At 37.8% G+C, this 21,942-nt stretch overlaps 3 protein-coding genes across 3 annotated transcripts; all 3 read left to right on the top strand.

Annotated features, from left to right (window-relative positions):
* The first annotated feature begins 812 nt into the window (after positions 1-812).
* Positions 813-10,070, top strand: LOC130212655 (carcinoembryonic antigen-related cell adhesion molecule 5). The gene is made up of 10 exons (XM_056443755.1): positions 813-928; positions 1,543-1,863; positions 2,598-2,870; positions 3,022-3,288; positions 4,601-4,873; positions 5,014-5,265; positions 6,235-6,343; positions 6,965-7,011; positions 7,247-7,287; positions 7,766-10,070. Exons 1-10 carry the CDS (start codon positions 883-885, stop codon positions 7,988-7,990), a joined length of 1,854 nt encoding a protein of 617 aa, XP_056299730.1. The 5' UTR covers positions 813-882; the 3' UTR covers positions 7,991-10,070.
* A 1,247-nt stretch (positions 10,071-11,317) lies between these two features.
* Positions 11,318-12,715, top strand: LOC130213231 (hemicentin-2-like). The gene is made up of 4 exons (XM_056444706.1): positions 11,318-11,324; positions 11,492-11,785; positions 11,868-12,143; positions 12,218-12,715. The coding sequence occupies exons 1-4, from the start codon at positions 11,318-11,320 to the stop codon at positions 12,307-12,309; spliced, it is 669 nt and encodes a 222-aa protein (XP_056300681.1). The 3' UTR covers positions 12,310-12,715.
* A 3,502-nt stretch (positions 12,716-16,217) lies between these two features.
* Positions 16,218-21,526, top strand: LOC130212665 (carcinoembryonic antigen-related cell adhesion molecule 2-like). Its single transcript, XM_056443768.1, has 6 exons — positions 16,218-16,289; positions 16,366-16,674; positions 19,541-19,822; positions 19,939-20,205; positions 20,279-20,365; positions 21,007-21,526. Exons 1-6 carry the CDS (start codon positions 16,235-16,237, stop codon positions 21,030-21,032), a joined length of 1,026 nt encoding a protein of 341 aa, XP_056299743.1. The 5' UTR covers positions 16,218-16,234; the 3' UTR covers positions 21,033-21,526.
* The last annotated feature ends 416 nt before the right edge of the window (positions 21,527-21,942 follow it).

The raw sequence follows: 21,942 nt of genomic DNA, 5'->3' as shown, positions 1-21,942 counted from the left end.
GAAACCAACGCGCCTCGGCCCAAAATCAGAATTTCTTTTGCCGTGAGAAATTGGTTGTGTGGCGTGAGAGCGTGTGAAAACATGCAAAAGCGTGTCACACGGCGAAACCGTGAGAGTTGGTAGTTCTGTGAGTGTGTTATTAATGAGTGAGTTGTTATTATTACTTTGTTATTGAATTGTTGTAAATATGAATAATTAATAAGTTAAGAAAGACAGTTTCTGTTCCTTTTCATTTATTTTATGGTCTTGTAAATCCACTATATGATCACTGTTTCTTTAGTTCACTGTTCTGTATATTATTTAATGTGACTCGGGATTTCTCAAGAGAACGGAGCACGCGCCGTTGCCCACAGAAGCTGACGACGTACTCTGTCCCTTTGTATGAATGCAGAATAAACAGTTGCTACCAGCCTGCCCAGCTCCAGGGAGATTCATTGAACAGGAGACATCTCACAGGGGTTACACCTGCTCCTGAACATGTTGGTTTTATTTATCCTTTAGTTACTTAAAAGATGACGTATTCCCCCCTGTCTAAGATACATCATGTGTAATCTTATGTTAACTATACATTGTATTTATTTGTTATGTATTAATGGTTAATTCATTATTAGTATGAATGAATTGTACTATTAAATGAACAGTTTCGTCTCATTTCCCTTCAGTATGTCAATAAACACATGTACACCCCTAGAGGGGGACGTTTAGCAGCGTGAGTTCCTGACTGCGGCTCGGTGGGTTTATCTCAGGAGACGTTTAGTAACTCGACACTCTGCGTTCACCGGCTCGTATAATTAGAGCTGACGGAGCTCACATTGATTACTCCAGTCAACGTCTGATGAGTGACGTTTCCCTCCGCTGTGTGTATCTCACAAAGGGAGATCAATGGATATGTTACCTTTACTTTGTGCAGTCGCTGTGGCTTTCACAGGTAAGAATCTCGCTTTAAAAAAGACAGTCGTCTGCTGTTGGTGTTGAAAATAGATTTTAAATATTTAAACAAATTGTTGAGATGTTGTTAGAAAGGTTTTTTGATGTGGAGATTGTTTTTTGCTTTCGTGACTCGATAGCAGCATGGAGCAGAGCAGACGAATAACTGTAAAACGTAACTTAATTACTTTGTCTTTTTTGTATATATTGGCTCTCGTAAATATGTCAATTTTTTAAATTCGAATCAATACAAATCAGTGTGTAGCTTAATTGTAAACTGTATGATATATTGAAATGACTAATATTATACTGGCGGTGGCGGTTCTGTTAGATAATCTGCCCACTGTCTCTCGTTGAATGGGTCACTTTGTTGGACTTCAGTTCCCTAATGTGATCTAAAAATATTGTAAACTTAAAATGGTTAAGATTGAAACCCACCACCGTAACGTCATTGCTTGTTTGTTTTCAATAGAGAGACATCTAATATATTGTGAAAACAATAGTTGTTTGTGTTTTTCCTTTGGATTATGATTAAGGATGTTGTCACAGTGGCCAATTTTTTCAATCTCCACCATTAATTTAAGTTCCTCTCAGAACTGTAAATGTCTCCTCCAGGTTTGGCCAGAGGAGCTGGTGTGTTGCCAGACGCTCATCTGAATGCAGCTGTGGGAGAGACAGTGATGTTCACCACAACAGTGACTCTACCAGAAACACAAGTTGCAATAATCCGATGGAAATTTGGGGATAAGGATATCACATTTTTTAACTTGAATAACTTCACTACACCAGAGTATGTAAGCAGGATCACTCTGTTCATGTCTACTGGATCTCTGGAGCTCAGGAGTCTGACTCTTAATGACAGTGGAGAATACAGCATTTCCATTTTACCACCTGGAGAAAAACCGATGGACGGGACAACCACACTGAGTGTATATGGTGAGCAAACTTCACACAGTGCTTCCCTTTCAATTCTGAGTGGAGATTATGCATCACACTTGAGTAATATAATTAATAATAAATATAATACATTTATAAATAAATAATTATGTTGAGGTGTCAAGTGGTTTCAGATAAGATCTATAAAAAGGTTCAAACATACGCGCTAAAACAGAATTCAGATCGTTATTACATAATGACACGATAATAATAATTTGATACTTTTAAACAAAACAAACGAGCAAGAAAAATCAATAAAGTCAACTTTAAGTAAACATTTCCTTTTTGTTTCCAAGGCCGTGCATTAACTTTGCGGTTTAAATTTCTTTTCTATACAATTTATGGAATGGTTTCTCAACTTTAATTCAAGTCTATAAGTCATACAGTAACTATGACATTTAAATAATTTCACTTGAACATTAATGCTATTTTTAGTTGTACACATTCCTACACAACTGGCCAGCCTTAATATGCTTTTCATGCGTAGCTCTCGTTGTGTGGTCATCCTGTGTCAAGGTCACAGGGTGTTGAATTTAACTACATGATATTAAAAATTAAAGAACAAACACCAGTTTGAAAATAAAACAAAGTTAATTCAATGCCAGGACTGGAAACTTTGAACTTTCAAAGTCTCAAGATAAGATAATAGATTAATTATCAGCCGCTGCAGTGTTTCCTTCTCCTGCACCTTCATGTGGTGGCAAATGTAAAAGCATTTTGTTTTTCATCCACAGAGCGAGTTTCCAACGTCATGGTAAATGCCAACAGCACAGACTTGAATCAGGACTTCTCTGTCCGTCTGTCCTGCTCCTCCTCTGGAGCCTCTCTCTCTTTCTTCTGGCTCAACGGCAGCTCTCAGGTTACAGCCAGTGACAGAGTTCAGCTCACTGACGGAGGCTCCACTCTCACTATGAATGTGACTCGTTACGACCAGGGACCCTTCAGTTGTCGTGTGTCCAACCCCATCAGCAACGCCACCAGTAGTCAAATACACCTCTCCATCAGCTGTGAGTTATAACCTACATGTAGAACGTGTGTATTGAAGACTCGTTCTGTTACATTTCTCTGAACACACGTTTCTTTTTTTTCTGGTGACTTGATGAATAATAATGCAGTTGTGCATACTAACTTTGTTCTGCTGTTTGCTCCTACATGCAGACGGACCAGAAAATATAAATCTGGAAATAAATCCGCCACTAGGAAACTATGAGGTAGGGTCAGACATCAGCCTGTCCTGCTTAGCTGACTCCAGACCTGATCCCGATATCACATGGTTTCTGAATGGAGACCTGCAGACTGATACTGGACCTCACCTCATACTGATGAACATTCAGGAGAGTCAGAGTGGAAACTACAGCTGTCGGGCCTTCAACAGCAAAACTATGACAGAAGTAACGTCTTCACCCTCAGCTGTCTCTGTCATGAGTAAGTTTCAATTAAGAGATGTTTTTTAAAGAAATATAGAGGGAAAAAAAGATGGATTATGAACCTGTGATGGTACCAGATGTAACTTTCTTAAAGCTGGGTTTTGCAGTGTTCTGGAGAAAAGAAGCACCTTGATCTCTGAGACACTTCTGATATTGACGTGACTTATTGCATTTATTCTTTCAGACTCTCTTTTTGAGAATCCTTTTCATTGAGTTGTTTCAGTAGTGAAAGTTGTTGCAAATGCTGGAACAGCAATTCTAACTGCAAGATTTCCTGCCATTGAATCAGACGTTAACCATCTGGGATGTGTGCGTGCATCTACATTTGTTGATCAGTAAGAACAATCTCCTCCTCCTCCTCTCTCTCCCTCTCAAACCTCAGAAAAGTCACAGCTTCTCAACAGACAAACAGAACACAAACAAAACATTTAGTTGACATTTTACATTTGTTGTACATTGAATGGAAATAAAAAATAAATAATAATATACATAATGATAAGGTATGCTGTTGATTGAACAGATTGAACAGACAACCGAAGAGAAAGAAAAAGAAAAAAAAAAAAAAAAAAACTTCTTGGAGTGTGGTGGTGGCAAGAAACGTCTCTTCCCTCTTTACATTTTAATTTTAAGAGTATTAGATTATATATAGTAGCAAAGGGTCAGAAAGATTGCACTTACAGCAAGTGTAGTCTTGCATAATTTCTATTGGCATGAAAAGACAAACATTAAATATTATTTGAGTTTTCAGTAAAATAGGTTAAAAAAGACACAAAACACCTTTTGAATTGTCTATTTTTTTGCTTAATCTTGCAGGCACATTTTTTATTAGAAAAGGTTAAAGAAAAACAAATTGACTAATTTCAATGTATTCTTTAAATTAGCTATAATCAACGCTCAGTTTCATGGTATTATTTTCTGAAATAACTATTGTACCCTTACTGCCCTGCAAACAGACAGACTATACATTAGCTGGTGAACACAGTGGATCATTTTGCAGCTAAAGCCACGTTTTTCCTTCAGGATGTGGAGACAAAAGCAAAGATTAAAAAAAAAAAAAGAATATTGGCCTTACATTCAACCGGTGCACAGAAACACAACTCAAAATGTTGCTTAGTATGTTCTGCATATCAAACCTAAATGTTCACGTGTCTGTGTTTATCCACATGCTCGATAAAGACTTGTGGTCAAAACATTGACATAATGACAGTTGGTCAAACTTCATCTGTCCACTGTTTTGATTCAATTGTTAAATAAATCTCAGTTACTTTTGTTCCTGTTCTCATATTTTTCACATATCTTTTTGCCAACAGAGAAAATATCAGGTGCTTCTATCACAACGGAAACAAACCTGTCGATAGAAGGGAAATCGTTCAACTTATCCTGTGATGCTGCAGGCTCTGTGTTTCACAGAGAGTGGAGGAAGGGTGACGTAGAACTGACTCCAGAAGACAACATGCAACTTTACGACAAGAACAGAGTGTTGTCCTTTAAGAGTCTGAGTAAAGAAGAAACTGGAGATTATTTCTGTAAAGTCAGCAATCCCATCAGCCAGGAAGAAGCTAAATACACATTGGTTGTTTTCTGTAAGTAACAGACTATACATTTACGGTTAAACATGATGACTGCCTTCAATAACTGGGTGCCATGACATATTTTGGCGTAACTGTAACATGTTTAAAGCTGCTTTAGCACCTTTTTTTTAAAACAAATATCTGTTTTTCAGATGGACCAGAAAACGTCAAAATCGACGGTCCAAATGAGATACCATGTGAAGACACCTTAACATTAATCTGCTCTGCTGACTCTGTACCTGCTGCTGCTTTCACCTGGAAGCTGAACGGGACAAAGATACACAATTCTCCTGTTTTAAAAAAACCCAACATTAACTCTTCGCTGAGTGGAAACTACACCTGTGAAGTGTTTAATCATATAACGGGGACAACACTCTCAGCGGACCATCAACTGTCTGTAACAGGTACCAAGATGGTGTTAATCATGTTTCTTGCAGTTATTTCATATCACTGTTTTTATATAATAATAATGCAACTCGATCGCCAACAGTTTGGTCAATTTAAGCTGTGTTCGAGATTGTATACGAACCCATTTAATACAGGGTGAACTGTTTACTGCCTTCTAAATGAACAATTTCATTACCAGTTGACTGTTCAAACTTAAGTTATTACAAGCTAAACTATCGCATGACTGGTCTCACCCAGTCATGCGATACACAATACTCATTATTTAGATGAACTGACCACATGTTTTAAATCTAAATGGTTTATTTCTTGCCATAAAACACATACATAGAATATACATCTTTTAGCCATAGACTCCTACCTACATTATACTCTGTCTGCTTTATCACCCATTTTACTCTAAAATAATCATTCTGTATTGAGGAAGACTTGAAACTAGCGACTGAGCCTATAAACTGATGTTTACAATGTTTACGGAGATAATAAATCAAGTGAGAAGGACAGTCATTTCCTGACAGACTTACATACAATCACAACTTCTCTTTTTAACCAGAGAAGTCGCCCCTACGGGGTATCACAAAGAATCTTTATAGGCTTTACTTTTCAGAACCAGAGGTTTCTTCCTGCTTTTAGCCAAGTTCAACATATCACATGACGGAGTATAGTCAAAAAGTACCCAGACGCAATGCATTGTGGGGCAGTTGAGTATGTGAAGTAAGCTCACTCAAATTCCCGTAGGCTACATGCGAGCATTTCTCGCAGACGCAAAATCCACACAGTTGCAACACAATACAGACACAATTTACTCTCGTACTCAGTGGGAATAGTTGGTTAGTAAGCGATTTCGAACACAACCTTACATTTGTGATGCTAGTAGCAGCTATTGTAGCCTCAACAAGTGAGCCCCAAGCATAGTATACAGAATGGTGTAAAATCATGTTCTTATCTACTGTTGTATTTATGCCCAGAGAGACCAAACCAATCAACATGTTCGGATGGTTGCATCGCTGGAATAGTAATCGCAGTTTTAGCCGTCTGTGGAGGACTGTGTGGAGGATACTACATGTATCATACAAGGTAAGTGGACAAGAGCTTTAAGATATAACCAGAGCCTTGTTTAAAAAAAAAAAAGAACTATCATAATGATGTGAGATTACTGCTCAGCATTATGAAGTTTTGACTCAAAAGCACGACACGGAGAAGATACAGAACCTGCTATGCCAGGAGAGGCATAACATGGCAAAGAAGGAGAGCAGACACAACATGTGGAACTAGAATTATGGAGACATGAAGACTGTAAACTTTGTTTACTCAACCTACAAAGGGTTGATGTTCAATAAAGGGCCACTTTGCTTTTGTTCTATATTTTCCATAGAGCTAGATAGTTTAACATTTAGTTGTCAGGTATAAATATTAAACTGTGATGGATTATGTGGCTCAACAGGAGTTACAACTTTGTCCTCAGTGTTTCAAAGTCCATAACCCTCTTTGAAAGTTTTTGAAATGTTTTTCAGTAAAAACTAAAAATCATTTGTAAATCGCTCTTCAAATATACATTTTGGTTCAAAATCTTTGAGAAAGAACTACATTTTCCTTTATGCTATGTCCAATGAAGAGATATATTTGATTTCAACAACATAATGTCAATATTATTATTAATCTGTGGTCTTATTTACATAATCATGACTCTGTCCACAGAAAAAAGAGAACTACACTCTCTGTTAGAAACCATCCCAGCAGAACAGGTATGTGTATTGTGTGTGTGTGTGTGAGAGTTTTATATGTCTATATGTACTACACAACATTGTTTACTCCCTTCATTAAAGTTATAAATTACTATGCAGGATGTACCCCCAAAAGACCATACCTCTCAATCATCATCTATGACCCACCAGAGTTTGTAGCGGTGTCTGCATCTGCAGAGACCCTGCCCTCGTGTTTCTGTTATCCTAAACCTTGTTTATTTCTTATATTTTAAAGGAGCTGAAGGCCAAGACAACAAAGCATATGCAGGAACTCAGGTAAAAGTCAGCAGTGCTGACCGGATTACTAACTTAAACCTGAGCCCTGTATTTCAAAGCGAGTTCAACACACCCAGAGTATGAGACATCAGTGAAAACAATAATTTCTGAAGGAATAAATAAGTCAGGATTTTGTTGACGATCCACATACATGGTTTTGATTTAAAACAATGATTTAATCACATATAGTGCAGAGTAATAGTAAATTGTCATATCAAATAGTGAATTTCAAGGGATAAGTTTTAAATATGAGATCTTTTTTCTGTGATATACATGTGGCCAGTTTGTGATCTGCCTGTTCGTGTTGATTCTAAAGAAGCCAGACTTTGAGCTAGGAAGAAGATACTCAGTTCACAAAATGGTTATGCTTGTTTTGGGCAATATTAGTCAGATATCCATTCAGCTCCTAATATTTCATCTGATGTAAAATAACTGTAAATGTAATCTCACATGTTGTTCCTGGCTTTGTCGTTTCTAGGAGTTGAACTACGCAGATATCAGTTTTTCCCAGAATAAAGACGGTGGAACAGTGCAGCTGGCGTCGCAGAGTAACTCAGAATACGCCCAGATCGGAGTGAACAACAATCCCCCTGCAGCTTCTTCCTCTCCTACCCATGATGCCCAACAGCAGCAAATTAAGAAGCCAGCTCCTCAGCCTCCTTCTGATGTCGCACAACTTTACGCTCAAGTTCGCAAGAAGTGACAGCACTGGATGTGATGGATTCTCTGGTGAGGTCAGACTGGAGGCCAGAAGCAGCTGAGATGGGGTCAGAGAAATCTGCTTTTCCCTCGCAGTTCCTTTTTTATAGCGGACTAATTTTAACCTGTGTTTATTATGTCAACGCACTTTAGCAGTGGTTAATAATCCACCAGGTTCGAACAGTTGTTGCCATGGCTGAGGTCAGGCGGCACAATACTCGACGACCCGCTGGCCTTTCCCACAGAAGAGCTTCCTGTTGAATGTGTACAGTCAATGCAAAGTGAAGTGCACACATCTGAGCTTGAGCATAATGTTCGACAATGGTGTGAGATTCAAATTTAAATTCAATTTTAATTACAGATTATGAGTTTCTGTATTTGTTTTCGTGTTTCACATCTTACAAAAACAAAACATAATGGTTATTTAACAATATATAATTTACCTTTCAGTGGTATCTGTCACACCCCAAGCGTGTTAATTTATCGATAACTAGTTAACTATAATTACCTTGACATGGTGGAAAGATTCAAAGGTTCAGTTGAAAGATCAATAGAGAAATAAATTGTTGTAATTTAATTCCTCTAGTTTAACTTTGTTCCCCACCAACGGGGAGGTATGCTGCCACAGTAATAACAAATGCTAACAGGCAAAAAGTATGCAATACGTTTCTCTCCAGAAGAAACAATAGTTGATCAAAGTTCCAGGCATACACATGAGGTTATTTGTTTGATATCTACAGCTACAATAATGACCGTGAGTCTTGAAGTTGCTAGAAAAAGCAAATGGAAACTGTTTCTTTGAAGATACTGTATATCTCAGTCATTTCCCACAAATGATCAACAGAATTATGTTTGTATTGAGATGGTGACGAGATGGTAGCATCATCAGCAAGAACTAAGTCACGAGTGCCACCTCAGATTTTAGTTATTGAACAGACTAAAATAAGTAAATCCAAAACTGTTGACCACGCTAGACTACGAGAGCAGTGAGAGTCGGTCGGACGGCTAAACAATGAGCTGGAACTCTCTAAAGGCTCCGTAAAGCCGATTGGAGCTGCATATTCAGGTGATGGTTCTCTGTAGTTTCTTCACCAGCAACATTGTTTTCACATTGTTATTTAATAGATGTAGAACATAAATAGTCATTATAGATGCATAGTAGGATACATTCTGTCTGTTATCACAAGAAATGCATGAAATTACGGGTATTACAAGAGTCTTGTGTCTTTTTCAGCTGTGTATTTGAAGAGTGAGGCTTCACATGAAGGCAGAAAGTCATTTGTCTTCAGCCCGGCTCCGCATTAACCGCCATAAGACATTAATGTCCCTAACCCATTATTTACACAGGCTCTGTTTTAGTTGCACTCTTGAAGAGAATGAAGTCTCCCAAACTGAGCAATTGGCAGATTCCCCAAACCCCCCATTAGTGACTCATTAGTAAAGCTCAAACATGTGAGTTACATGCATGGTTGATTTCTCCTGCATGGTAAAGCATCAGTTTTTAAAACTAAAGGTTCCTAGACTTTGAACATTGTCAAAAGGAGATACTTAATGGAAAAAATAATGGGTTGTAATATGTAATGGTATTTTTATTGGATGATATGCGCTGTTCAATTGATAAAAACAATCTTGAAGCTTAACAAAGGTAATTATAAATCACCTAATCACTAATTTACAATTTAAAGGCTGTTGTTTTATTATTTATTGTTTTCTCTCAGTTAACTGTGCAATCAATTTTAGAATCCAATACAAATGGTGTGGCCTTAAAGTGCTTTTTGAATCCAGGTGTTTTCTCAGGCTGCTAATGACTCTCTCTGGCTACCATACTAAGCATGTTTACCTAATTTTAAATCTTGTACGTATTCAGGGGTGAATTAAGGAGTAATTACAATTCTTGTTTCATCATGATTTGTCTAGCAGTGTCCAATCTTTTATTATTACTTTTTTGTTCAATCTAACTGTAACTTTGACTGTAATTTAGTGCCTCACCAAACTGAACATGTGATTAACGTTTGACCAAAGATAGAAGGTTGTATTTGTAGTAATTTGATTTCTCATTTACATGATTAAACTATTTACATTTTTACATTTGAAAAGCATTGTCCCACCAAATTTACGTGCGTGCTTTTGCAGATGTTTGCAGAGGCAAATCACATCACATTGAAGACACTGAGTCTGTTTCTGCCGTCGTCTGTTTTCACATTTGCAAAGTTTATGACACATTCAATAAATCCAGGGAACATGCAAATAATCAGCAGGCACAATGGCTCATAGGTATCTGTTATTTACAATGCCAAAGGTCAATAATGAATCATAAATGTGAGTGGAAATTCAGTGCAGTGAAAATCTGAAAAGGTCCATCTGAGTGTGGAGAAGTCAGTTTGTTATTAGGAATCATCCGTTAATTGGTTTAATATTTACCGCATAAAGAAAATATTACTCGTGAAAATAATAAAAAGAAGAAAGAGTTGTAGGCAAATGCTTTTAAAAGTTATTAATGTTTCCAGAAATGAAACTGCTTTTTAATGACTGCAATACATTCAAAGTTCAGTAGGAATAAAACACGTTGCATCAAAGCAAAACAATCTACTCAAAGAACTGAACATAAAAAGTCTAGGACGGATGTGAAACAGTGTAAGCAACAGATTTCGGTATTCTCCTTTGTGCCGTTTAGTCTCTTAATCAATATTAAACATAATCAATTTAAGACTTGATAGAAAAATTACAGTTTTTACACCCCAACGTTTACGCAACGTTTTCACCAGAATTGCCCCACTATCTATGAAGAGTGGTTATGAACTTTTATGGTAATAAATACTCATCGATAATAAAACACATGTTGTAATGATAGCACTGTTTCCACATCCTGAATGCTTAGTGATCAGAGTAGGCCATCATATGTTTAGAAGCAGAAGAGATTGTACACTGTAAAACTGCTTTATTATTATATTAGCACCAATGTATTGTCCTGCAGAGAGGCTGATGTCGTAAAAAAAAAAAAAGTCTTGCCTTTTATTGTACCTTATAAAAAGGCTATATTTAAAAGGAGGGAACAATAGTGAATGACAACCTCCGGTGAGACATCGCCATCTAGTGTTGGATGCAAGGCTCCGGAAAACCGTCCAGAACAACTGCAATTTCAACACATCTGTTTGTACCTGTCACTGTTTCCTTCAGACAAATTCATATTCCCGTCATACCACCTACGCATTTACAAAAGCCCCAAAACCTAACTTAACCTCTGAACTGTCATTACAGAATCCATGTGATAGTTTAGGGGCATCACCTGCTTTGCGATTTCGTCATCAAGTAATTTCTGATGTTGAACAGGATGCTGGGTGTGACTGAAATGAGTAATGTGTTAGTGGTATGTTTAAAAAAGGAGGCTCAGTAGTTCTTTTTAAACTCAGAGAGGAGTCTGCAATGAGAAACATTTATTATCTCTGATGTGTGGACTTCTTCTTTCCTTCATGACTGACTTTAAAATCTTCTTCTGGCGTGACAGATCTAGTGTCTGTGCAAATCAGTCCACCAAACAGTGTCCCATCTGTCAACCAGCCACTGGACCTGGTCTGCCTTGGTGCTCCAGCAGCTGACCCTTCACAGCAGGTGAACCAGGTGGTCTGGTACAAAGATGGACAGAAGGTGACGCTTCGTGAAAATATGCAGCTGCTGCAAAACAACCTCACAATTCACTTTGACTCACCGCTGCCTTCTGATACTGGATTCTACATGTGTGAGATGTATGAGCCTACGCCTCAACAGACAAGAGTGTTCAGCCTGGGATATCTCCTCAGCTGTAAGTTATCATAAAGTGAAGAATAGTTTAATGAATTGATGACAGTATTATGCACATATGTGAACTTTCTCATTTTTTGTAGTTGCCGCTTGGAACGTCAGCATCAGTGGACCTGACACCGTGTCTCCTGGCAGATTGTGTAAATTCACCTGCTTGACGAGCTGCACCTTAAATGTGGATTGTACCGTCAGATGGCAGTTCAGGCAGGGTTTCCCCATCGGAAGCTACTTTTCAGTCCATGAAAATGAATTCAGGTGGACCCCTTCCATCCCGGGTACTTCCCAAAACTTCACCTGCGTTGCAGAAAATGCAGCTGTTGGACGCTCTGCCGAGGCCACCAAGCTGGTGGAGGTTATAGGTACAGAAAACTCTCGACGTGCTCCATCAGTGTTGTTACATGTTTAATGACTCGTCATCTTCACACTCTCACAGGTATTCCTCTATCTGGATCACAGGGGGTGCAGAAAAATGAACTTCCTGCAATGATCGTCAGCCTGGGACTGCTGCTGCTTTTTGATTTATAGCTGGTGATTCACAGCTGTTTACTTTGTTTTACCGTTTACGCCTCATTGAGTGTATTTGCCCTTATGGAAATGTTTTTCTTGTTTCTTAAATTGTTTTACTTCATGCAATTAGGTTATTCACATGTTTACCCATCGTATACATATACGTTATAATGTATATAACTGTTATTGAGACATCCTGCAGCAGAGTATAATCTAAAGTATAATCAATGTTTGTGATGGTTTCATGCTTATTCTAACTCGATAATGGTGTCAAGTGTTTGTCATGAGGATCATGAGACGTTGTATGCGTCCCAAATGGTATTGTTTCTCTTTTTTACTTCAGTTCGTACAGCAGCCCTTACAAAGTGTGTATTGTTACGTGCAGGGTGCACACACTGAGTCATACTACATTTGGCACACTGTATTTGACATACTTAAACGTATTGAATATATGTTTCCTGACATAATAAATAGCATGATAGTACATGATGGCTATAAACACAGTTTGCCTTGGAGTTGACCTTTGACCAGGATGTGTTACTGATTCACACACTGGCTGAAAACAGGTTTTTGTCAAATCAATTTCTCTCTCAAAAATAACTGACTACTTTATACTGATGTGTTTTTAAAATACACGTGGTTAGTGACTCAAGAAAGTCCCCTCTAACCCCCCTGAAACTGAACAAACAAGACAAAGAAAAGAATCAATCAGAACTAACAGATGAGGGAGACAATTGATCTAGTGTGCTTTTACATTTTATTATCCGGCCTTTTGGTTCTTTCGTCTTTTTTTCTCAGGATGTTGTCTCACCTGTTTCAAATATTTTTTTCCCCAGGGCTTAGTTGGAATGGGGACGCAAAACTAGAAGACTGTTTAAAACTATGCTGTTTATGTTAAACAAAATACAAATATTTGCCTGAACCGAATTATATATTTGGCCTCCGATGGAGTTTCAGTTGAAACACTGCGTTTGTTTTGCAAACTACATATCCATGCTGGTGGTACAAACAAATACAAGGACAGCAATTGCAAGGTGTATGTTATAATAACATTATTTATTTATAATAATAATAATAATATAAATAATAAAAATAAAAATAATATATAATCTATGTGAAATTGTGTTTCCATTATCTTTAACTCTACTACATTTACTTAAAGGCTAAAATAAATATACTTTGATCTTGGGGTTGTATATTAAGTTTGGAACATTAAAAAAACCATTTAACAGTTCTGCAACAACTTTATTATTTTATTTGCTTTTATTATCTAGGCCAGGGGTCCCCAAACTTTTTCCTGTGAGGGCCACATAACTTTTCCCTTCTCTGATGGGGGCCGGGGTCAGTTTGTAACAGAACATTTGTTCTCTTACCTAACCTTTTCGCCATTATTCCATTCTATTTGACAGGGGCTAGTCTAGGATTTGCGTAGCCAAACTGAAAAAAAATTCATAATGCGTCTCTGGTATTGTTCAGGGGGCCGGGCCAAATGTGGAGGGCCTTAGTTTGGGGACCACTGTTCTCGACCTTGTCCTGTATTTCAGAACTAGATTACTGTTTGCTTTCCTAAAGGTGGCGCTGTGCTGTCAGTTACATAAGTGAATACAAGGAAGTCCGTATTGAGCTACTTATTATATTGTATTGTAAATCCCTCCGAAGAATATAACCTTTAGCTTTCCTAGTTGATACAATGCAGCTGTAAAATTATAATACAATGATAATATATTGTCCGAAGGCATACTTCCATTGTGGTCCTTAATGTGAATAACAATAAATAAGAGTCATTTAGGAGGTTTGGGCATCAATCCATCAGCAAACCAACTTAATAAATACAGTCATACTTATTGAAATAACTCCATGTCTATTAAAAAGAAAAGGAAATTATACAAAATGGCATTCAAATCATACCTAGGTGTAATCTTACACTTCTAAGTTTCCCTAAACCATAATTGAACCTGAAAGAAGTATCAACAAACAAATATGGATTCTGACTAGTCATGCCACCCTTGCATCTACCGCGTCTGAAGAGAAGCTTGACATGAGTCAGACATGAGTCAGGAGCATTCTGTGGAAAAGGAATTTATTTTTGTTGTGTATTATTAGTGTTACTATTAGCAGCATTATTGTATTGTTATTATCCTACCTTGTTTGTTGTAACCAAGCATCACACAATACATTTGCATACACATTTGAAACATAAAGTCTAATAAGAAAACATTATATATCAGCAGTAAGTCAGCACTAGTGCGATGATGAAAACAACTCTTTTTTCTGTGCAGTCTCAGGAAAAAAAGTACCTCACAATAACTTGAGGCCAGTAATGAAGGAACTAAACACTTATTAACACTTCTTAGATGCCATGGAGGAATTATTTAAAGGTTGGATGTGTGGACTACATAAAACATCCTAACATGACACGTGGTGGAGAATTTAAATTATATTTTTGCACACTAACCACTTTTTGCTAATCCAAATATCCCTCCTTTTATTTGACAGCTATAGTTACTTTTCAGAATCTGGTTGCTATTAAACATGTAATAATACACAAATAACCAACAAATAAATAGTACCTAATATTGTATAAAGTCGATGTTTATGGACAATACATCTTGAATTATAATCCTGTAAAATAATATTTTTTTCTGAAAATGGCCATTGTGCACAATGAGCACTTTTACTTTGCTTAGAGTTTATTTTGAAGTGTATTATGTAATTTCAAATTGTTAGTCTTGGCTCATCCAAAAATGATCAATTTACTTGGCACACCTGTTAAAATAATAAGGATACACACACCGTGTTTGAGTTTATATGAGAAATACTGAATGTAAACAGAATTTTAATGTTTTTTAAGTAAACACTCCTGTGACCACTGTTTATCACACTGCCAAGCAGACAACACCATGTGTCAAAGTTAAATGCCACAGCCTATTCATCTAAAAATACTAATACATACTACTATACATACGTACCATTCCGTTCAATAATTGGAAGCTGTCCTTCAATGATGCCACTCCTACTCACCTTCATGCTCTACAAATAACGCAGCCCAGTCATCAATCTCACCTCCTGTGTGTTCGCCACACAACACAGGGTTCTCAGACACTGAACTTTGTACCATCGCAGCTCAGATAATGCCGCAGCTGTTTACTGAGTGGTATTTGTGAAAGGTATAATGGTTTGCCTACGCAACGTGAAATGAGAGAAGAGACAACATTTCTTAATGACTAATATATATGTGACATGCAGTGATTTAACTGTGAAACAGCTGGTCGGTCATTCAAATCCAGCCTATGGTCTTCTCTTTCATAAATGAAAACTAGATGGTATGTATGTTTTGCTGCTTGCAAGATTCAGAACCCTGAGTACACAGAAAAGAACAGTTGGATATTATCAGCAAACGTGTACTCCGCGAAGCTGCTGCAGGTGCAGGTGTTTTCATTTTGAGTTGGAATCGAGGCAAAGTCTTTGTCTTTAACACACACACGAAAAAAACTGAGCTGAAAGCGACGTGTGTACACCGAAACTCCTGGGGTAAAGGTGGAAGTACGATTAAAAAACCTCCTACGAAATCTAACCCTTACACGATGAGGGTCAGGGATAAACAGATGGGGAGAAATATAACACAATCCGCCCACAACATTTCAATTATTTAGCCAAAAATAATAAAAACAAATGTAAAGAACTGGACAACTGTCCACAACCACACCCCCTAATCCTGCCTCACATACCTTCTGTCATAATTTGTCATTTTGCTCATTGGTCATTTCCAGAATTTACCCAAGATAGTAAATGGAAAATGTGATGCAACTTTTGAGTAAACACCAAAAAACCAGAACCCACTTGCTGATAAGAACTGGGGTTGCTGCTTTAGGTATTTATGGGTAGGGGGCTGTTTGTATAATAGAGGAGAACAGAGGAGACTTCCTCAGACCATCGATGCAAAATGGAGAAGAAAAGTGAAGGAACCCTGGCTATTCTATTGCTGGCTTTAATACAAGGTAGTGTCTTTCATACTGCCCTATACTTTAAGGTGTTATTGATGTAACAGCTAGTAACACATGTTCTTTCCTTCAGGTGTTCTGGCCTCTGGTGCTGTGGAGATCAAGCCCTCCATCAACCCTGTTGTAGTTGGGAACTCTGTGACGCTGTCTCTGTCTCCTTCGAAGATTTTGAAGAGTGCAAGCTGGGCGGTTGGAGAGTCCCTCATCCTCAACTGGCTGGGGGACCAGCAGGCGGGCGTCCCTAGTTACAACGGCAGGGCGTCGGTCAACGTCCTCACCGGAGCTCTCACCCTGAGCTCGGTCAAGGTGGCTGACTCAGGACTCTACACAGTGCAGAGCAGTGACCCCCAGCTTAAGGCCAGTGCTTCCATCACGGTCCTTGGTGAGACGAAACAAATGGCTTTGTTTAATAACTGCATTCAATAGTTTATCATTTAGGAACTCTATCGCCTCTCCTAACCATTGCATTGTAAACCAGCCCATTGTAAACTTCCCAAATGGCATTCAAGGTAAGAGTCTGGTTGGAAGAAATACTCACAACCCAGTCCACGCTGCCTTTCTGAAGTGCAAGGAAAGATAAAATCCAACAATGCTAAATCTACTCACTTTAGAGTTTTTTAGAAAGTTTTAGAAAAATAGTGCTGGTATCATATGGCTGAAGGTAATATAAGTGGAATATGTTGGGACTTATTCCACAACTGCCTACAAACATTAATGTTATTTTTATTATTATGGTGCTTATTCAAGGACAATTCAGAGGGCAACTGTTTTCTGTCATAGTCTTCAGCCCTAGTGGGTGTTGTATGGTTTACCATTTAATCCACATAAACCATTTACAAAAAAATGTAATGTTTGTTTTAAAGATTTATATGCTATTATAATGTTACAGTAATGTCACTTTGGATGCTGCCACTTTTGGTTATTTACCTGAATGACACAGGTACTTATATGACGTATATGTACAGTCAACAATGAAACCGGTTTCAGGGGCCCACAGAAAATGCAGTAAAAGTGGTGGTGTAGAGAGAGAGATAGCAAAACGGGACAATTATAAATCGTATGAGCAAATAAAGACGTGCTTGAAAGATTGTTGTCTGTCAACACGTCTTTTTGTAAAATTGTCAAAAACAAGAATGATATTAAAGGTAATCAAAACATACAAACACGTAGGGAAGCATATTGCAATGAATAGGTGCAGTTAGCCATGTAGAGGGAGAGGCAAAGAGAAATGTGCTGATGAATTGTTTACACTGCCGTTTTTACTGGAACAGGTTCCTGTGCTGAGAACAAGAAAGCATCCCTAAACAGTATTCAGAAACAACTTAAAACATCTTGTGATATTTGGACTTACAACCAGTCCGTCCAAATCTGCCTGGGTTTTGGTTTTGCTGCCCTTTTTGCTCGCATGGTTACGTCCTCTGAACAGCTTGTCTGTATGTGTCTGTCAACACTCACCTTCGCACGAGTCCTTTTGTCTTCTTGTTCCTTCAGTTTCACAGAGCCCATTTCTGCTGGGTCAATAGCTCCCAACATGCCCCCCCCCCCCATACGAAACCAACTATAAGCATTAGATCAGCATGTTGTATAAGACCAGGCACTTACATTGTACATTTTACCACACATAATTAGGGTTTCTTAATGTAGATTTCATACAAAATGTAATAAACCACTTTCTAATAGAATACTTTATACCTATATTTATGGTACATATATATTGTAGGGTTGTGAAACGATTACAATTTTTAATCGGGTTAATCACAGGTTTTTGTGGATTAATCATGATTAATCACATATTACCGATATTCTCGGTATATTTTGTGAGAACATAGAGATTTATGACAAAAGACGGATATATACATTTATACATTCTTCTATACAATGGTGCTGCAACTCAGCAGTTATTTAGCAGTTTTCTTCCATATGGAACATTAATACATCTTCATCCTAAACAGAATGTTTAACCCTCCTGTTACCTTTCGGGTCAATTTGACCCCATTCAATGTTTAATGTCGGTGTTCTTTGGGGTCAATTTGACCCCAGGCTGTTTTTCACTGTGTCAAACATATAAGAAATATCAACTTTTTTATTTATTTAAAGGGCTATTTAGGTAGTCAACAAACAAACATCAAGTACCTCACACTTAAACTTGGGAAGCAATATTAATTCTAATAATTTTCTGGAGGTTTTAATTGCTGGGGTCAAATTGACCCCGAGGGTAAAATATGTTAGTAAATGTAAAGGTAACAGGAGGGTTAAACAGAACATGTTTCTCTTATTTGTCAACCATTAACTCCACCATGATACAATCTAAAGGTGGACAGATTGACAAGTGACTTTTTTTTTGCTCGGTCCCGATGCGCGCGCACGGAGCTCTGTGGCGCGTGAGACGGAGATCGATAAGCGTTAACGTAACGCGAAGAGACAGAAATGACATGCTGCTGTGGAGATACGATCAACAACAGACGTTTAGTTTAATAAAAGAACAAAGACGTGCTATAGAGAACATGTCAGGGGGCGGGCCAATCTCTTTAATGTCATTGATCTACCGACACTACGCCGCGATCGACTGGCAGGTCGCGATCGACGTGTTGAGACCCTGATCTACAGGAAGTAAAAGTCGTAACAAGGTTTCCGTAGGTGAACCTGTGGAAGGATCATTACCGATGAACAGACCGTCTGCATGAGAGCGGACAGAGTTCAGATTGAAGTGGTGTATTGGAAGCTCATTTTGCAAGTTACTTTTTTTTCGTCCCGACGACCAACAACAGACGGATTGGAAGCTCATTCTGCGCATGCGTTAAATGCGTTAAAAAAAAAAAAACTAGTTAAACCTGTAGCCTAATTGAATTAACTTGAGTTAACGCGTTATTTTTCACAGCACTAATATATTGTAATACTTTAAAGATCAGAAATGATATTTAATAAGGTATACAATTAGGAGGTTCCTCTTGAAAAAGAAACATAGAAAGAAATATAACATGATCCACTTCTGAACATTGCAACTCCAGATTTGAAAGATAATTGTATTAAAACAACATAATCAATAAATTATGAAGTTCTAACATTCTCATAAAAAACACAGTATTTGTGTTTTTAGAAAGTGGTTTAGCATGAAAAATAACTTCTGATAAAATAGAAACACCTCTCACTTTTAACTGTGATATCACAAACGTATGCTTTTCCGACCACATAGCCTCACAGTGCGTACAGTGTGTTGATGCATGTTGATCCTGGTCTCATCCTCACAGAGCCCATCTCCAATGTGGCGCTCAGAGCCAATCAGACCACGCTGATGGAGTTCAGCAGTTCAGCAGTCGCTACGTGCTCCGTCTCCTCTGGATCCTCCATCTCGTTCCTCTGGATGAACGGCAGCGCTGAGGTTAAAGCCAGCGGCAGAGTTCAGCTCACAGATGGAGGCTCCACTCTCACCATGGTGAATGTGACCCGCTACGACCGGGGACCGTTCAGTTGCCGTGCGTTCAATCTCATCAGTAATGGATCCAGTGATCCAGTGACTTTTACTATCAGCTGTGAGTAAGACAGAGTCATTTCGATCTTCATTTGCTATACTGCTCCAGTTCTACTAACCGAGCTCTAAAATACCTTTCTTCTCTCTTCTGTGTTTTTCTGTCTTCCTCTTTCTCAGATGGTCCAGATAACATGGCGCTAAAAATTAATGGAAATAACACGACTTCCTTTCCCATCGGATCCAATCTGACCGTGCTCTGCTCAGCGCAGTCCAGTCCTCCAGCTCGGCTTCAGTGGGCGTTCAGAGGAGAGCCTGTGAACACCACAGGTCCATTGCTGGAGCTGTTGAGTTTTGGTAAAGACCAAAGCGGTCCATATTCCTGTCTGGCCTTCAACAATCACACCAACATGACCAGCAATATCACCGCACACATCATGATAGCAGGTGAGCTTGTTAGTATAGCGACATCAACCGCCATCTTTCTGCTTCTGTTTCTCACTTTGGTTTGTCTCCACAGAGCCTTTCTCAGGGTCTCAACAACAGGCAGTCAATGTGATGCTCCTGCCGCTGCTATTATTAGTTGGGTTCCTCGTCATATTGCCAGGCAAGTGGTAGAACAACGTCTTTAAGACATTGATAAACTTCAAAATAATAATATGATTGACATTCTGCATTGTTTTGTAGAACAAAAAGGTATAGTATTCCTTTAACATGGTGACACTTGTACATCCATTCAGTTCAACTCATTATATGATGAGTTAAATACTAGATTTTTTTTCAGGGGGCAGATTTAAGGTCAAATCAGTATCCTGTTAAGATGTGACATACATGATGTAACTGTCTACAACTTCATTATATTTACATTATTGATTACTATGCCAATTATTTATCAATTCAGTTTAGGTTTGGTATATAAAATAGCTACAAATTATTATGACACATTAAAAATGATAATTTTGCCCACATAAGTTTAATATTCATATCATTGAGGACCAAAAGAAGAGCAAGACATCTCAGTAGAACCAGGGAATTAATTCAGTTTTTATTGATTAATTAATTCAAATATAGGCAATCCTGTTTTAATTATACACAGCAAATTTGTTTTGTTGAATACATTTTGAGGGAAAAGGAATTCACATTGTAAAGAATTCCACATACATCCAGCTATAGTTAAATGTAACTAACTCACTTACAGTAATATAAATAACATGTATAGTAACTCAAATAATTGCCTTTCTTTCACAGATGCCGGTGGCTCATTCAGTCCATGAAAGACTCTGAAGTAATGAGATGAATCTTGAAGCAATGATACATGATTCAAAACCAATTATATGTGTCTTGAAATGTTGTACTTTGAATTTGAATATTAGAAGCAAATTTGATGAACTTTGCTCATTTCAAATGTTGCTGTCTTTGTTTGGCCTGGAATGTATGTCTTGTAATGTGTTAACGAATCAAACAATGAACTCTGGCTGATAAGAAGTACTCTAAGTGCATTGATAAGATTTTGCACAACCGGATAACTCAAATTCAACAATCAGGGACAGGTAGATTAGCTGTACTACGCCCAAATACTGTCTGATTGTATGTGAAATAAAAATACCGCATGCGCAGACTCTTTAAGTGTTGTACCATTATGTTTTGATTGGTTATTCATATACTGTATAGCACTCAGGATTTCAACTAACATTGCTTTCAGTATGTAAGTTATTTAATTAGGTATGTAAATAAGTATTGAGAATAAAAATAAAAATAATACCCTACACATGTTGAAATGGATGATTTAAATACAGTCTTAAACAATTAGGACATTTCATTTTTATGTGGCTGAACTCAAAAGAACCCATAAGGAAAATAAAATATAATGAAAACATTCTGAAATCCTTTGTTGGTGAACAAATATATAAATTCTGTGGGTCTTTGGTTACATTAAACAAAGAGAAAAAAAGAGAAACATCGAGCATAAAGACAGACGGTCCTTCATTAAATTCTGTCAATGTTTTTATTAACAATGTGATCAATAATAATACGTATTCCAACATACGTGTAACTCACTTTGTAAGACCTCAAATATTAAATGAGTTTTACTTTGGTCCTTCAATAATTTTCTTAATTTTCCACCTACAGTGTTGGAGGACTTGTTGTGTCAGCCCTCAGAAAATGTTGCATCAGAGAAACTTC

Source organism: Pseudoliparis swirei, chromosome 22, assembly GCF_029220125.1.
Source record: "Pseudoliparis swirei isolate HS2019 ecotype Mariana Trench chromosome 22, NWPU_hadal_v1, whole genome shotgun sequence".
Classification (NCBI taxonomy): Eukaryota; Metazoa; Chordata; class Actinopteri; order Perciformes; family Liparidae; genus Pseudoliparis; species Pseudoliparis swirei.
Note: the sequence above shows the minus strand (reverse complement) of the source record. Positions and strands in the feature narration are given on the sequence as shown.